The 18,039-nt window shown below is 49.5% G+C and overlaps 1 protein-coding gene across 4 annotated transcripts in view; it reads left to right on the forward strand.

The window, feature by feature from the left end:
• Window positions 1-18,039, forward strand: part of PARP9 (poly(ADP-ribose) polymerase family member 9) — a 137,882-nt gene that overhangs the window by 87,774 nt on the left and 32,069 nt on the right. For all 4 annotated transcript variants that reach the window (XM_063932801.1, XM_063932803.1, XM_063932802.1 and 1 more), the window contains 2 exons: window positions 11,713-11,928; window positions 14,437-14,503. In XM_063932801.1, coding sequence (XP_063788871.1) covers window positions 11,713-11,928; window positions 14,437-14,503 — 283 coding nt within the window. The remainder of the gene's footprint in view (window positions 1-11,712; window positions 11,929-14,436; window positions 14,504-18,039) is intronic.

Consider the following 18,039-nt stretch of genomic DNA (forward strand, 5'->3'; position numbering starts at 1 on the left):
CACAGCTTCGCTGGAAGGACGCTCCCCAGGCTCTCCCCTGCAGTCTCCTGGCACTAGAAGGGTAAAAAGAGAGGGGAGGCACATAAATTTAGGCACTAAAGGTGTATATTAAGCAGCTATTGGGAAATCACTTGTGTAGTGTGTATCCCTGAGTTATATAGCGCTGTGGTGTGTGCTGGCATACTCTTTCTCTGTCTCCCCAAAGACCTTGTGGGGTCCTGTCCTCAGTCAAAGCATTCCCTGTGTGTGTGCTGTGTGTCGGTACGGCTGTGTTGACATGTTTGATGAAGAGGGTTACGTGGAGGCGGAGCAAGGGCAGATAAATGTGGTGTCGGTGCCGACACCGGATTGGATGGATATGTGGAAGGTCTTAAATGACAATGTAAACTCATTACACAAAAGGTTTGATGATGTTGCAGCCGGGGGACAGCCGAGCCCTCAACCCGGGCCTGCCCAGGCGCCTCAGAGGCCGTCAGGGTCTCAAAAACGCCCACTATCTCAGTTGGTTGACACGGATGCCGACGCGGAGTCCGACTCCAGTGTCGACGATGATGAGGCACAATTACAGCCTAAAATGACCAAGGCCATCCGATACATGATTATTGCAATGAAAAATGTATTACACATTTCAGAGGTTGACCCTGTCCCTGACAAGAGGGTAAATATGTTTGGGGAGAAAAAGCAGCCAGTGACTTTTCCCCCATCGCATGAATTAAATGAGTTATGTGAATAAGCGTGGTCATCCCCTGATAAGAAAGTGGTGATTCCCAAGAGAATACTAATGGCGTCCCCTTTCCCGCCAACGGATAGGTTACGCTGGGAATCCTCCCCTAGGGTTGACAAGGCGCTGACCCGCTTATCTAAGAGGGTGGCCTTGCCGTCTCAGGATACGGCCGCTCTAAAGGAGCCTGCGGATAGAAAGCAGGAAGGTATCTTGAAGTCAGTGCATACACACTCTGGTACTCTACTGAGACCGGCTATTGCTTCAACATGGATGTGCAGTGATGTAGCAGCATGGACAGATACTCCGCCAGAGGAGTTAGATACCCTTTACAGGGATACCGTATTGCTGACCCTTGGCCATATTAAAGACATCGTCTTGTATATGCGGGATGCCCAGAGGGACATTTGCCTGCTGGGCTCTAGAATAAATGCAATGTCCATTTCTGCCAGGAGGGTCTTATGGACTCGGCAATGGACAGGGGATGCCGACTCTAAAAAACACATGGAGGTTTTGCCTTATAAGGGTGAGGAGTTGTTTGGGGACGGTCTATCGGACCTTGTTTCCACAGCGACAGCTGGAAAGTCGACTTTCTTGCCACAGGTTTCCTCACAGCCTAAGAAAGCACCGTATTACCAAATGCAGTCCTTTCGTTCTCAAAAGAGCAAGAAAGTCAGGGGTGCATCCTTTCTTGCCAGAGGCAGGGGTAGAGGAAAGAAGCTGCACCATGCAGCTAGTTCCCAGGAACAAAAGTCCTCCCTGGCTTCCACTAAGTCCACCGCATGACGCTGGGGCTCCACAGGCGGAGCCAGGAGCGGTGGGGGCGCGTCTCCGAAACTTCAGCGATCAGTGGGTTCGCTCACAGGTGGATCCTTGGGCTATACAGATTGTATCGCCGGGATACAAGCTGGAGTTCGAAGTGACCCCCTCACCGTTACCTAAAATCTGCCTTGCCAGCTTCTCCCATGGAGAGGGAGGTAGTTCTGGCGGCAATTCACAAGCTGTACCTCCAGCAAGTTATAATAATGGTACCCCCCCTTCAGCAGGGAAAGGGTTACTATTCCACACTGTTTGTGGTACCGAAACCGGACGGTTCAGTAAGACCCATTCTAAATTTAAAATCCTTGAACATCTACATGAAAAAGTTCAAGTTCAAAATGGAATCGCTCAGAGCGGTCATTGCAAGCCTGGAAGAGGGGGATTTTATGGTATCTCTGGACATCAAGGATGCGTACTTGCCTGTCCCCATTTATCCACCTCACCAGGAGTACCTCAGGTTTGTGGTACAGGACTGTCATTATCAATTCCAGACGTTGCCGTTTGGTCTGTCCACGGCACCGAGAGTATTTACCAAGGTAATGGCCGAAATGATGGTACTCCTTCGGAAGCAAGGAGTTACAGTTATCCCGTACTTGGACGATCTCCTCAGAAAGGCGAGGTCCAGGGAGCAGTTGTTGATCAGCGTAGCACACTCTCAGGAAGTGTTTCTACGGAACGGCTGGATTCTGAATATTCCAAAGTCGCAGCTGATTCCTACGACGCGTCTGCCCTTCCTGGGTATGATTCTGGACACAGAACAGAAGAAGGTGTTTCTCCCGGAGAAGAAGGCTCAGGAGTTGGTGATTCTGGTCAGGGACCTCCTGAAATCAAAACAGGTGTCGGTGCATCACTGCACGCGAATCCTGGGAAAGGTGGTAGTGTCTTACGAAGCCATTCCTTTCGGCAGGTTCCATGCCAGGATCTTTCAGTGAGATCTGTTGGACAAGTGGTCCGGATCGCATCTTCAGATGCATCGGCTGATCACCCTGTCCCCAAGGACCAGGGTGTCTCTTCTGCGGTGGCTGCAGAGTGCTCATCTTCTCGAGGGCCGCAGGTTCGGCATACAGGACTGGGTCCTGGTGACCACGGATGCAAGTCTCCGCGGATGGGGGGCAGTCACTCAGGGAAGAAACTTCCAAGGCTTGTGATCAAGTCAGGAGACTTGTCTGCACATAAACATACTGGAATTAAGGGCCATATACAACGCCCTGAGTCAAGCGGAGCCCCTGCTTCGAGACCAACCAGTGCTGATTCAGTCAGACAACATCACGGCAGTCGCCCATGTAAACCGCCAGGGCGGCACAAGAAACAGGGTGGCAATGGCGGAAGCCACAAGGATTCTTCGTTGGGCGGAGAATCACGTGCAAACACTGTCAGTAGTGTTCATTCCGGGAGTGGATAACTGGGAAGCAGACTTCCTCAGCAGGCACGACCTCCACCCGGGAGAGTGGGGACTTCACCAAGAAGTCTTCGAGCAGATTGCAAATCGGTGGGAACGGCCTCAGGTGGACATGATGGCGTCCCGCTTAAACAAGAAGCTAAAAAGATATTGCGCCAGGTCAAGGGACCCTCAGGCTATAGCTGTGGACGCACTGGTAACACCGTGGGTGTTCCAGTCGGTCTATGTGTTTCCTCCTCTTCCTCTCATACCCAAGGTGCTGAGAATAGTAAGAAGAAGAGGAGTGAGATGACGGCATGGCGGTTGAACGCCGGATCCTAGCGGAAAAGGGTATCCCGGAGGAAGTAATTCCTGCGCTGATAAGAGCTAGGAAGGATGTGAAAGCAAAGCATTATCACCGCATATGGCGAAAATATGTTGCTTGGTGTGAGGCCAGGAAGGCCCCTACAGAGGAATTCCAGTTGGGTCGATTTCTGCACTTCCTACAGTCAGGTGTGACTATGGGCCTCAAATTAGGGTCCATAAAGGTCCAGATCTCGGCCCTATCCATTTTCTTTCAAAAAGAACTGGCTTCACTGCCTGAGGTTCAGACATTTGTAAAGGGAGTGCTGCATATTCATCCTCCTTTTGTGCCACCAGTGGCACCTTGGGATCTTAACGTTGTGTTAGATTTCCTGAAATCCCACTGGTTTGAGCCACTTAAGACCGTGGAGCTAAAATACCTCACGTGGAAAGTGGTCATGCTGTTGGCCTTAGCATCGGCTAGGCGGGTGTCAGACTTAGGGGCTTTTACATGACAAAGCCGCCATCTGATCTTCCATATGGACAGGGCAGAATTGCGGACTCGTCCCCAATTTCTCCCTAAGGTGGTATCATCGTTTCATTTGAACCAACCTATTGTGGTGCCTGCGGCTACTCGTGAGTTGGAGGAATCCAAGTTGCTGGACGTGGTCCGGGCTTTGAAGATTTATGTAACCAGAACGGCTAGAGTCAGGAAGACTGACTCGCTGTTTATCCTGTATGCACCCAACAAGCTGGGTGTCCCTGCTTCAAAGCAAACTATTGCTCGCTGGATCTGTAACACGATTCAGCTGGCTCACTCTGCGGCTGGATTGCCGCATCCAAAATCAGTGAAAGCCCATTCCATAAGGAAGGTGGGCTCGTCTTGAGCGGCTGCCCGAGTGGTCTCGGCTTTACAGCTTTGCCGAGCAGCTACTTGGTCGGGTTCAAACGCATTTGCTAAGTTCTACAAGTTTGATACCCTGGCTGAGGAGGACCTTGAGTTTGCTCATTCGGTGCTGCAGAGTCATCCGCACTCTCCCGCCCGTTTGGGAGCTTTGGTATAATCCCCATGGTCCTTACGGAGTCCCCAGCATCCACTAGGACGTCAGAGAAAATAAGTATTTACTCACCGGTAATTCTATTTCTCGTAGTCCGTAGTGGATGCTGGGAGCCCGTCCCAAGTGCGGACTTCTTCTGCAATACGTGTATATAGTTATTGCTTAACTAAAGGGTTCTTGTTATGAGCCATCCGTTGAATGAGGCTCAGTTGTTGTTCATACTGTTAACTGGGTATGGTATGGTTATCACAAGTTGTACGGTGTGATTGGTGTGGCTGGTATGAGTCTTACCGTGGATTCCAAATCCTTTCCTTGTAGTGTCAGCTCTTCCGTGCACAGTTTCCCTAACTGAGGTCTGGAGGAGGGGGAGGAGCCAGTGCACACCAGATAGTACCTAATCTTTCTTTTAGAGTGCCCAGTCTCCTGCGGAGCCCGTCTATTCCACATGGTCCTTACGGAGTCCCCAGCATCCACTACGGACTACGAGAAATAGAATTACCGGTGAGTAAATTCTTATTTTTTACCTTATGTGCCTGCACCACAAAGGAAAGCATAACACTATCAGATGCAGTCCTTTCAGCCCAATAAATACAGAAGGGGGCGAGGGTCTTCCTTCCTTGCTACTAGAGGAATCATCGGCCGCAGGGCCGTCTTAACAGCAGTGTGGGCCCCTGGGCACAGCAATACACTGGGGCCCCTACTCATCCTTCATGGGTGCGGGTGCTATCAGCAGCATCTTAGATGTCCGGGGGCGGTAGTGGGTGTTCTAAATTCTGCTCAGCATGTAGGACCTGGAGCAGTAATTTCTCCTAATGACTTCTTTACTGCACAGATGGGGCGGTAGAAGGGGGCATCGGTCTGAATGAAGGGGCCCCGGAACACGACTTCCAGGGTGGTATAAGGTGTTTAACATGTAAGGGAGGGGTTGATAGTGGAGTGGCCTTAATTTTCATCATTTCCTGCTGAGAGCAGCTTGCTTCACTGCAGATATCTCAAGTTCCTGGAAAAAGATTTCTTAGCTTTGCATGGGATAACAAATTAGAGTGTCTCACCGTCCGGAGGTACTGGGGACTTGGGGATCAGTGTTCATGAGTCAGAGCAATCCACCAACAAACATATAAAACTGCATATTAGGCGTGTGGCGCTTGAGCAAGGACCATCTGCTTGAAGGCTGATATCTCTGGTTCTGCGCATAGTAGAGACAAGCTGCCAGTGTCCACCGAAACTGGAGAGTCCCAGCTTTTGAAATACACCCTCAGAAAAACTCTAAGTCATACAGAGCCCGAGATATCTGGCTGGGAAGAGCAATTAACAGGCTTGGATGGGGACCACTGCTTTGAAGCCAGATATCTCTGGTTCCCTAGGGCCGATTTTCAAAAATCTGGTACCCCTGGAAAGAATGGACCCTCAGCTATCAGCCTATGGCCCTTATACTCCTGGGGCCCTTGGGCAAGAGCCCACTGAGCCCATACGAAAAGACGGCAGTGGTCTGTTCCCAGGAGCAGAAGTACTCCCCGGTTTCTGCCAAGTCCACCGCATGACGCTGGGGCTCCTCTGCGGGAGTCCGCATAGTTGGGGGCACGTCTCAGGCTCTTCAGTCAGTTCTGGACTCATTCGGCCCTGGACCCATGGGTTTTAGAAATAGTGTCCCAAGGGTACACACTGGAGTTTCAAGACGTCCCCCCTCAGCGATTTTTCAAATCAGCCGTACCAGCTTCTCTTCTAGACAGGGAAGTGGTATGCGCTGCAATACAAAAATTGTGTCACAATCAAGTCATTGTCAAGGTTCCCCCGTCGCAACAGGGAGAAGGCTTTTATTCGAACCTGTTCGTGGTCCCGAAACCAGACTGCTCAGTCAGACCAATCCTGAACCTCAAATCCCTCAATTTCTACCTGAGAAAATTCAAATTCAAGATGGAATCCTCGCCTCCAGGCACTGGAGCTCAGTTTGTAAGTTGGTGCCTGCAGTGCAGGCAGCTAACAGGGAGGGTTGCTTTAGGCAGCCCTGAAAAGAGCTTTTTTGAGAAGAAAAAAAGACCTTGGAGGTGATCCCTTTTAAGGGAGACATCCTATTCGGGGAAGATTTGAACAAGATTGTTGCTGATTTAGCGTCTGCTAAAACTGTATGTCTACCAAGTAGTTCCTTTTAACCTCCAAGTAAAGCAAAGGGTCCGGCGTACCCGAAACAGGCTCGCACTTCCAAAACCTCTAAGCCCAAACCTAAACGTTCTTGGGCTGCCCGTCAGCCTGCTTCCAAACCAGACAAGCCTGCTGCATGACAGGGCGGGCCTCCCCCTGGGGGATCCCAGGGTGGGAGGCCGACTTCTGCGGTTCACCCAGATATGGGTACAGACCACTTTGGATGTCTGGGTGAGGGAAGTCGTCACTCGCGAATATGCCATCTCTTTCAGGACACGTCCCCCTCACAGGTTTTGCTCGACGGTTGTCCCTTTGGATCCGTTAAAAGCAAAGACTCTACGTTTGGTGGTGCAATCCCTCCTGGACACAGGAGTGATAGTGCCGGTGCCTCTGTCTCAGAGAGGCAGGGGGTACTATTCAACGCTGTTCCTAGTTCCAAAGCCGAATGGACCCTCCCGGCCCATTTTCAAACTCAAATCTTTGAACAAATTTGTGAAGGTATCCAAATTCCGTATGGAAACTCATCGTTCTATTGTTCTGGCTTTGGAGCCCAAGGATTGTATGGTATCCCTGGACATACAGGATGCTTACCTACACATACCTATTGCCGTATCGCATCAGCAGTATCTGCGGTTTGCTATTGGCAACCTACATAATCAATTCCAAGCCTTGCCCTTTGGACTGACTACAGCTCCTCGGATCTTCACCAAGGTCATGGCAGTCATGACTGCCATTCTTCGTCGGCAAAATATCGGGATCCTGCCGTATCTGGACGACTTGCTGATCCCCAGAGGTTCTCAACCGTCATCTGGAACTGACGGTCCAATTCCTACAAGCACACGGGTGGCTCATCAATTGGAAGAAGTCCACCCTGGTCCCTGCTCAGAGCATGGTACACCTGGGGGCATTACTGGACACACATAACCAACGTTTGTTCTTGTCTCCAGAGAAGGTCCTGAAGCTTCTGGACAGGATAAGATGATTTCTTTCTCGCCCACGAGTGTCGACACACTCGGCGATGCAAGTACTAGGCCTCATGGTGTTGGCTTTCGACATGGTAGAGTATGCTCAATTTTACTCTTGCCCTCTGCAGAAGCTGATCCTTGCCAGGTGGGACGGCCTGCCTCACCGGATCAGATCTCACATGATCTCCTTGACTTCAGAGGTTCGTCTGTCACTGAGCTGGTGGCTACAGGGCCAACAATTAAGCAGGGGTTGTCCCTTGTGGATCTCCAACTGGGTCCTCCTAACGACAGGTGCCAGTCTGCGGGGTTGGGGTGCGGTGTTGGAGCAACGCTCTCTTCAGGGTTGGTAGACCAGGAATGAATCTCTCCTCCCGATAAATATTCTGGAGTTGCGGGCAGTGTTCAATGGGGGTGATTCCGAGTTGTTCGCTCGCAAGCTGCTTTTAGCAGCTTTGTACACGCTAAGCTGCCGCCTACTGGGAGTGAATCTTAGCTTATCAAAATTGCGACCGAAAAATTAACAGAATTGCGAATAGACACTTCTTAGCAGTTTCTGAGTAGCTCCAGACTTACTCGGCATCTGCGATCAGTTCAGTCAGTTTCGTTCCTGGTTTGACGTCACAAACACACCCAGCGTTCGCCCAGACACTCCCCCGTTTCTTCAGACACTCCCCCGTTTCTTCAGACACTCCCCCTTTCTTCAGACACTCCCGCGTTTTTCCCAGAAACGGTAGCGTTTTTTCACACACTCCCATAAAACGGCCAGTTTCCGCCCAAAAACACCCACTTTCTGTCAATCACATTACAATCATCAGAACGAAGAAAAAACCTTGTAATACCGTTAGTAAAATACCTAACTGCATAGCAAATTTACTTGGCGCAGTCGCACTGCGGACATTGCGCATGCGCATTAGCGACTAATCGCTCCGTTGCGAAAAAAAAATAACGAGCGATCAACTCGGAATGACCACCAATGCTCTGAAACTTGCCCTGCCTCTGGTACAGAACAGACCTGTTCAAGTACAGTCGGACAATGCCACCATGGTGGCGTACATAAATCAGGCAATTATGGAAGTGTCAAAGATTCTTCAATGGGTGGAACGCCATCTTCCAGCCATATCGACAGTGTTCATTTTGGGGGTCCTCAACTGGGAAGCGGACTTCCTAAGTCCTCAGGACGTACACGCCGGAGAGTGGAGCCTTCACCCGGAGGTCTTTCAACTCCTAGTGGACATGTGGGGCCTACCGGATGTAGACCTGATGGCGTCTCGACACAATCACAAGGTTCCGGTCTCCGGCGCAAGGACAAGGGATCGTCAAGCTGCGTTAATGGACGCACAGGCAATTCCGTGGAACTTTCGGCTGCTGTACGTGTTCCCTGCGGTGTCACTCCTGCCCAGGGTATGAAGGAAGTTCAAGCAAGAAGGAGGAATACTACTTCTAATCGCTCCAGCGTGGCCAAGACAGCATTGGTTCTCAGACCTGCAGGGTCTCTCGATAGAACGTCCTCTTCTGCTTCCGCAATGCCCAGACCTCCTCGTTCAGGGCCCTTGTGTCTACCAGGATCTGGCCCAACTGGCTTTGACGGCGTGGCTCTTGAAGCTTCACTCCTGAGGGCTAAAGGATTTTCTGAGGCGGTCATTCAAACTGTGTTGAAAGCCCGTAAACCGGCTTCGGCTTGGATTTATTATAGGGTCTGGAATTCTTACTTCACCTGGTATGCAGCTAAGAATTACGATGCATACAAGTTCAGTACTGCCAAACTTTTGGCTTTTCTGCAACAGGGTTCATATATCTGCCTTGTCGGTGTGGTTTCAGAGAACGATTGCGTCTCTTCCTGACGTTCACACTTTCACTCAGGGTGTTTTACAGATTCAACCTCCCTTTGTCCCTCTTGTGGCTCCATGGGATCTGTCTGTTGTTCTGAATGCCCTACAAGAGTCTCCATTTGAACCTCTTGAGTCTGTGGATCTTTAATGTCTTACACTTAAGGTCTTATTTTTGCTGGCTATTGCCTCTGCTCCACAGGTTTCAGACTTTGGTGCCTTATCCTCTCGGTCACCCTTTCTGATTTTTCACCGTGACCGTGCGGTTCTTAGAACTCGCCCTGGTTATCTACCTAAGGTGGTGTCGTCTTTCCACCTTAACCAAGAGATTGTGGTTCCGGCCTTTATCTCTCCTGGTTTGTCCTCCAAAGAGCGGTCTTTGGATGTGGTACGGGCTCTTTGTATCTAACCGCCTCCCTTAGGAGTTCTGATTCTCCCTTTGTCCATTTTGGTTTTCACAAATGTGGCTGGCCTGCGAATAAGCAAACTTTGGCGAGATGGATTAGAATGGTGATTGGACAAGTTTATGCGCATGCTGGACTTCCAGCTCCTGCTGCTATCAAGGCCCATTCTACTCGGTCTGTTGGACCTTCTTGGGCGGCCCGCCATGGCGCGTCCCTTGAACAATTGTGCAAGGCGGCTCCGTGGTCCTCAGGGAACACGTTCATCAGGTTCTATGCCTTTGATACCTCTGCCTCCCAGGATGCCTCCTTTGGACGCCGGGTTCTTGTGCCCGCTACAGTGTGTCCCCTCTCATGAGGAACTGCTTTAGGACATCCCTGATGTTATCCCTGTGGAGCCCAGTGTACTTTGCTGCAGAAAAGGAGATTTATGGTAAGATTTACCATGGTTAAATATCTTTCTGCGAGATACACTGGGTACCACAGGGCCCCCACCCTGACGCACTTAGCTTCTTTGGGTTTGTGTGGCATTAGCCGCTGACACTTCTCCTGTCGTGAGAATGTGGTGTATGTGGCTAACATCTCTTACCTGCTACTGCATTGGACTGGTTAACAAAACTGCGCTTCAGTGCCTGGAGGCGGGGATATAGAGGAGGCAGTGCAATGCATCCTGGGAACAGTCAGAGCTTTAGCCTGTTGGTGCCTCGGATCAAGATCCAACTCTACACCCCGATGTTATTCCCTGTGGAATCCAGTGTACCTCGCAGAAACCGATATAACCATGGTAAGTCTTACCATAAATCTCCTTATCTCTCTCCATGGCTTGGTACATAAACCCCTTTACCTTCTCCCAAATGGTCCTCAATTGTCCACCACCTTTAGGGTCCCAGAGGCCGGGTATGTTCCTATTCTGAAATGGGTCGCACTCGGCTTTACAGGAACACTTCAACTAATGTAATAAAGATGATCAAACGCATTAATCCGCCACACGTATGAACACAGCACCTATGTCTCCTTGTTGAGCCTAGACAGGGAAGACTTTAGGAGAGAAACATAGTGCTTTTAGGTTGGCCTTTGCAGTGCCAGTGATGACCGGTGCCATCCTATAGGCCTGATTCATAGGCATACACAGTTATTATGCTAGTACCACGGCCGACGGTCGTCCTGCTGAGATGTCCATCGGCTGCGGTGTACCATCGGCGATTACACCAGTCCCATGAAGGCACAGATTTCCTCTCTGAACATGGCCATTCGTGTCAGGGCAACTGCGGCTTTAGAAACTGTATCCGTGTGCAGTTTCGATCTGCGTCTTTGTGCGGTAACCATGCACAGTGCGTCGCTGTGTCCGCAGCTGCATCAGGCCTGGGTGCTAATTCAGGTTGGATTGCAAGTTGCAATCCAACCGGAATTATTACAATTGCCCCACGAGCGCATGCACAGCACCAGTCATGCGCATGCGGTCGTACTTTCTGCAGAGGGGCTGCAGAAAATGCGATTGCCTCTGCCTGTCAATCAGGCAAGGGAGGGGGGGGGGGCGGCAACGCTCCGTTTTGATGGTGGAGACAGAGCGTTGTGGGGGGTGGCGCGGCGCGAATGGGGGGCGGAGGAGGCCAAACAGGGGCGTGTTGGGGTCGTGACATCACACACAACCGCCGGGATCAAGAACATGGTGGCGGGCTTCAATTTCTACGATGAAGCAGAAATTGCGAGCTGATCGCAATTTCTGCTTCATTAAGGGGGGAAGGCGGCGGTCAGCAAGCTGGGCAGCCTTACATTGCGATGGGCGGCCCCCAGCATGCTAAGAAAAGGATTGCAAATTCTGCTAATTAGAATTTGCAATCCTTACTGAATTAGGCCCCTGTGTGTACTGCAAGTCCAAGGTTCTGCAGTTCATAAGTGGTTCGGATAATGAGTGACTTCTGATGGACACCCACCCGCATTATATCTTCTTGCTGTCAGTATATAACACATATTGTTTAATCGTTAGTTGAGCCCTAATCATGTCTGTGAATAACCTTATATTTTACTAATTGTTACTACACAGTGTTGAGTGTCTTCCGGATAATTATAATATGCCTGAGCACTGCTCCTTATTATTCCAGGTTCTGAGCCAAGTGACCGAAGAGTGTCTGACCACAGCGCAGAAATACGGTTCTCCTTCCATCTCGTTTCCGGCTCTGGGAACTGGGAATATCGGGCTGTCCAGGCAGACTGCGGCGAAAGTCATGACACAGGCTGTCGTCAACTTCGCCAGGAAGTCCCGCAGCAACATGAACGTGTATTTTGTCATTTACCCCAAAGATAAAGATACATTTAAGGTTTTTTTGCAGCTTTTCTTGTACATTTTGCGAGATTAAGAGTTTAAGGCCCCCCATACATCTAGCTGCTGTTTCCCCGACCAGAACCGACGATTGGAATCAGGGACATTTTTTTAATGTTAAAAATCCCTGATTTGTTAATATTAACCATTTTCGGTCGGGATCAGGGATCAACATGTTTCATCTTGATGAATATTCCTGATTTCCCGACCCAAGAGTTGGGGGGGGGGGGGGGGGGGGTAATTGTGACAGCGCATTGCAGATGTATGGGGGCTGATATGGTGTCCATACACTTGTGCGATGCCCCACGACGCGACATTGCGGGGCATCGCACCGGCAGTTCAGATTACCATGCGATAGATCACGTGGTAATCACGTGATGGGAACGTCACCGCCGAGTTGGAGCGGCATCTGGCCGCTCCCGGCGGGTGCCCATCGCACGGCGCAGTGCGATATATCTCGTGTGGGTTTAAAACCACATGCGATCGCACTGCGACGCAAGAAATACTAAGTGCAGCACATACTATCTTGAGACGCGATATTTGACTGGCGTGCCTGCGCATCGCGTCGTAGACTCGTAAGGTGCCTAAAACGTGCATACAATCCTTCGATTTCTCTCACAGATGTGGTCGAAATCGAAGGCTAGTACCGATAAACTCAAGTGTATGGGCAGCATTAGTCTGTAGAACCATCCCGGTGTTAGTCTGCCACAGACTCAGAAATGAAGCCGTGGTCATATTCAGCACGTATTAATGTAAAATAATATTGTGCTGCTGCTAAAATCCACGTTAAATATATAAAGGGGGCAACAATTCTTTATTACAGTCTGACCATGGAGATGAGCTGTATTAGGATGCAGAACCTGTATATTAAATCAGAACGGTAATTATGGTCATGTAATAGATGTATTTTACTGCACTGACCTGTTGTTGCTGTGCAAACTCCCCACCTCTATAACTTTATGCAAGTAACATGTTCCATAGGGGTTGGGTAGAATATGCTGACGGTCAGAATACTGCCGACAGTCTGAATCCCAACAGGGGATGGTAAGTTTACTCACCTTCCCCCAATGGCTCCCTAACCCTCCCTACCCGCAGCCTAAGCTTAACATGCCCCGGTGTCGCCTTAACACCCCCTCTTCCCCTGCGGCTTACCTCTCCTGGCGATTGGGGCACGATCGTTCAGGATCTCAGCGATCGGGTTTCCGGGGCCGGCCTAGTGACCCAATTCAGGATGTCTGTGTCCGCATTTTTAGTAGTGTCGGGATCCCAACTTCGATATATCGACTGCCGGGATCTTGACCGGATCCCGTTCCATCGACACTACTATAAATATGGGAGAGTTTATTCCTATTATCAAAGGGATTCTTCTGTTCTATTAAAACGCTTCCTTCCCTTTACGACCCCCATCACATCCCTCTTGTATTTGTCCTTCTCTGGTGTTGCAGGACCAGTTAAATGCAATACAGACTCCGCACTCTATCGGCCCCCTGTCTCCATCCTGCATAGGAACCGATTTGACGGGTCTTCAGACCCTCATTTCCATGCAGCACTCCAACCTCTCAGATATGTTGCAATGTGTTGTATTTCATAGCACGTCCTAGCGAAGTGTAGCAGACAGAACAAGAACACGGATTACACAATTGTCTGGTCAGTAAATTGAAGTGAGACATTAGAGTGGAGGCTGCCTGACGTTTTATCACTACAGTTCATAAATGACCCATGTGTTTGCTCTGTGTGTCAGGCCGGAGTCCGACATGAAATCTCTGCTTCGGCGAAGGAAAGGATTATATATGGATGATAAGAAAGTGCGGCATTTCCACATACTGTCTTTGTAGTTAACGCTCTGGGGATGAAAGAGTTAAAAGTATATTCTAGCACAGTGATGGCTAACCTTGACACTCCAGCTGTTGTTGAACTACACATCCCAGCATGCCTTGGATCAGTTTTAGCATGGCCAAATAGCAAAACTGTAGAAGGGCATGCTGGGATGTGTAGTTCAACAACAGCTGGAGTGTCAAGGTTAGCCATCACTGTTCTAGAACCATGGCTAAGTGCTGAACCACAGACCATTATTATATTATCCTTTCTTAGTATGGCGCCACAAGGGTTCCACAGCGCCTGACAAAGTGCCGAAACAGTGAGCAGAACACGGAAGCAGCGACTTACAGTACAAGACAGTGCAGGACAGGGACATGGTATATAAATAGTGCTGCATCAGTGGTCGCAGCACTCAACTACAGGGAGGCAGCAAACCAGGGTCTGGTGCCGGTGCAGGCAGTGGGAAGTAGCTGATAGTGTAAGTAAGGGAAGGAGAAGCACATGAGGGGATAGGGCCCTGCTCGTGAGAGCTTACATTATAAAGGGGAGGACAGGGGTGACACAGAAGGGGTAGACAGTGAGCATGGAACAGAGGGTTACATCTTACAGCAGATTGCTCAGCGAAGAGGGAAGCAATGATTTTATTTGGTAAGAACACAAAATCTGTCATTTTCATTTCTGCTTTCAGGCGTTTGAAGAAGAATTTTCTCGGGTCAACTCTGGTAAGAATACGGAGAACAGAGCGGAGGGGAGAGGTGAGAGGGGCTCGGTATCTGTTTTGTGGATTTCATTAGATCGTAATCTGCCATTAGCGATATTAGGCGAATTGCGCGTGATGAAATGCCGGATTGTACGTTACACTTATTTAGCCAGTATAGAAATAGAAAAGAGTATATAGAATATTGTCATTATTCTCTGAATATAATACTAACATATGTAATGTGCAATGGCGTGTTACATATAGGATGTCACTGCCGGGACAGTACAAATCAGAGGGGGCATGGAAATGTCAGGCACTGCACCAGGGTAAAGTGGGCCCCTTGAGCTTACAATCTGTATGATAACAACGTTGTACTACCTCTTATCTTGGTCATGGCAATCAGACAAACGTTCACACTCTCGCCATGGGAGGGATGTAATAAAGTCCGAGTAGTGGCGGCCGTGCCGGATGCTGGCCAATCTCAGGTGTTTTTTTAAAGGGGCAATCCATGTACAAGGCACGGTTTAGCCTTCTACATGATTGCCCCTTTAAAAACAACTTCATTACATCTCACCCCAAATGTGAGCAAACAAGACAAAGACCAGACCTAGTAGACATTTGCTGTAATTCTGCTGCTGGGTGGCAGGAGAATGAAGAGCGTGGGGGAAACAGTTGCGATGTATTGCTGGTGTCGGGATGTAAACGATGAAGAGGTTAATAGGCACACAGGTCGCTATGCCAACAATGAATGAAAAGTCTATATGTATAAAGTGTAAAAGCATAAAGAGCACAGAAGTCTCAGGAGAGGCTGACGCTTCCCAAACTGCGAAACGTGACGCTAAAGCCAGGCTGATATAAAACCAACTTTCTACCGCCTACTAGCACATGTGTAACTTACATACTATTTTATACTGAGGGCTAAGAAAACCATCAAACATTACATAACACATCTAAAAATCATCATATAATATAAAGATATGGTAAACTGCCAGCAAACCAGCTAAATCAACACCGCTTGGGGGTAAACCCACTCTCACAATAGGAGGCAGATTTAAGGATGACTAGGTTCTAATATTCATACATTTTATGTATTGCATCTGATGGTAAATAGGATTTAGATATTGCAGGTAAAATGCCACTTACCTGGGACATTATTAATGAAGAGATTAGGGGGGTCATTCCGAGTTGATCGCTCGCTAGCTATTTTTTGCAGCACTGCGATCAGATAGTCGTCGCCTATGGGGGAGTGTATTTTCGCTTTGCAAGTGTGCGAACGCGTGTGCAGCCGAGCGATACAAAAATAGTTTGTGCAGTTTCTGAGTAGGTCTGAACTTACCCAGCCGCTGCGATCACATCAGCCTGTCAGGTCCTGGAACTGACGTCAGACACCCGCCCTGCAAACGCCTGGACACGCCTGCATTTCTCTGACGTCCTAGTGGATGCTGGGACTCCGTAAGGACCATGGGGAATAGCGGCTCCGCAGGAGACAGGGCACAACAATAAAAGCTTAAGGATCAGGTGGTGTGCACTGGCTCCTCCCCCCATGACCCCCCTCCAAGCCTCAGTTAGATTTTTGTGCCCGGCCGAGAAGGGTGCAATCTAGGTGGCTCTCCTGAGCTGCTTAGAATAAAAGTTTAGTTTAGGTTTTTTTATTTTCAGTGAGTCCTGCTGGCAACAGGCTCACTGCATCGTGGGACTAAGGGGAGAAGAAGCGAACTCACCTGCGTGCAGAGTGGATTGGGCTTCTTAGGCTACTGGACATTAGCTCCAGAGGGACGATCACAGGTACAGCCTGGATGGGTCACCGGAGCCGCGCCGCCGTCCCCCTTACAGAGCCAGAAGAGACGAAGAGGTCCGGTGAAATCGGCGGCAGAAGACATCCTGTCTTCAGACTAAGGTAGCGCACAGCACCGCAGCTGTGCGCCATTGCTCTCAGCACACTTCACACTCCGGTCACTGAGGGTGCAGGGCGCTGGGGGGGGAGCGCCCTGAGACGCAATATAACAGTATATACCTTAGGTGGCTAAAAAGAATACATCACATATAGCTCCTGGGCTATATGGATGTATTTTAACCCCTGCCATTTTACACAAAAAAGCGGGAGATAAGGACGTCGTGAAGGGGCGGAGCCTATCTCCTCAGCACACAAGCGCCATTTTCCCTCACAGCTCCGCTGGAAGGACGGCTCCCTGACTCTCCCCTGCAGTCCTGCTTCAGAATCAGGGTAAAAAAGAGAAGGGGGGGCATTTTGGCAGCAAAAAACTATATATAACAGCAGCTATAAGGGAATAACACTTATATAAGGTTATCCCTATATATATATATAGCGCTGGGTGTGTGCTGGCAGACTCTCCCTCTGTCTCTCCAAAGGGCTAAGTGGGGTCCTGTCCTCTATCAGAGCATTCCCGGTGTGTGTGCTGTGTGTCGGTACGTGTGTGTCGACATGTATGAGGAGGAAAATGATGTGGAGGCGGAGCAGTTGCCTGTGTTAGTGATGTCACCCCCTAGGGAGTCGACACCTGACTGGATGATTGTTTTTAAACAATTAAGTGATAATGTCAGCAATTTGCAAAAAACTGTTGACGACATGAGACAGCCGGCAAATCAATTAGTGCCTGTTCAGGCGTCTCAGACACCGTCAGGGGCCCTAAAACGGCCGTTACCTCAGTGGGTCGACACAGACCCAGACACAGATACTGAGTCTAGTGTCGACGGTGACGAGACAAGCGTAATGTCCAGTAGGGCCACACGTTACATGATCACGGCAATGAAAGAGGCATTGAACCTTTCTGACACTACAAGTACCACAAAGAAGGGTATTATGTGGGGTGTGAAAAAACTGCCAATAGTTTTTCCTGAGTCAGATGAAATTAATGAGGTGTGTGATAAAGTGTGGGTTTCCCCCGATAAAAAACAGCTAATTTCTAATAAATTATTAGCACTATATCCTTTCCCGCCAGAGGTTAGGGTGCGGTGGGAAACACCCCCTAGGGTAGATAAGGCGCTCACACGTTTATCTAAACAAGTAGCGTTACCGTCTCCTGATACGGCCACCCTCAAAGAACCAGCTGATAGGAGGCTGGAAAATATCCTAAAAAGTATATACACACATACTGGTGTTATACTGCGACCAGCAATCGCCTCAGCCTGGATGTGCAGTGCTGGGGTCGCATGGGCGGATTCCCTGACTGAGAATATTGATACCCTGGATAGGGACAATATTTTGTTAACTATAGAACATTTAAAGGATGCATTGCTATATATGCGTGATGCACAGAGGGATATTTGCACCCTGGCATCAAGAGTAAGTGCTATGTCCATCTCTGCAAGAAGAGCGCTATGGACGCGACAGTGGTCAGGGGATGCGGATTCCAAACGGCACATGGAAGTATTGCCGTATAAAGGGGAGGAGTTATTTGGGGCTGGTCTATCGGACCTGGTGGCCACGGCAACGGCTGGAAAATCCACATTTTTACCCCAGGTCACTTCACATCAGCAGAAAAAGACACAGTCTTTTCAAACTCAGTCCTTTCGTTCCCATAAGTACAAGCGAGCAAAAGGCCACTCTTTTCTGCCCCGGGGCAGAGGAAG

The sequence above is a fragment of the Pseudophryne corroboree genome, chromosome 7, assembly GCF_028390025.1.
Source record: "Pseudophryne corroboree isolate aPseCor3 chromosome 7, aPseCor3.hap2, whole genome shotgun sequence".
Classification (NCBI taxonomy): domain Eukaryota; kingdom Metazoa; phylum Chordata; class Amphibia; order Anura; family Myobatrachidae; genus Pseudophryne; species Pseudophryne corroboree.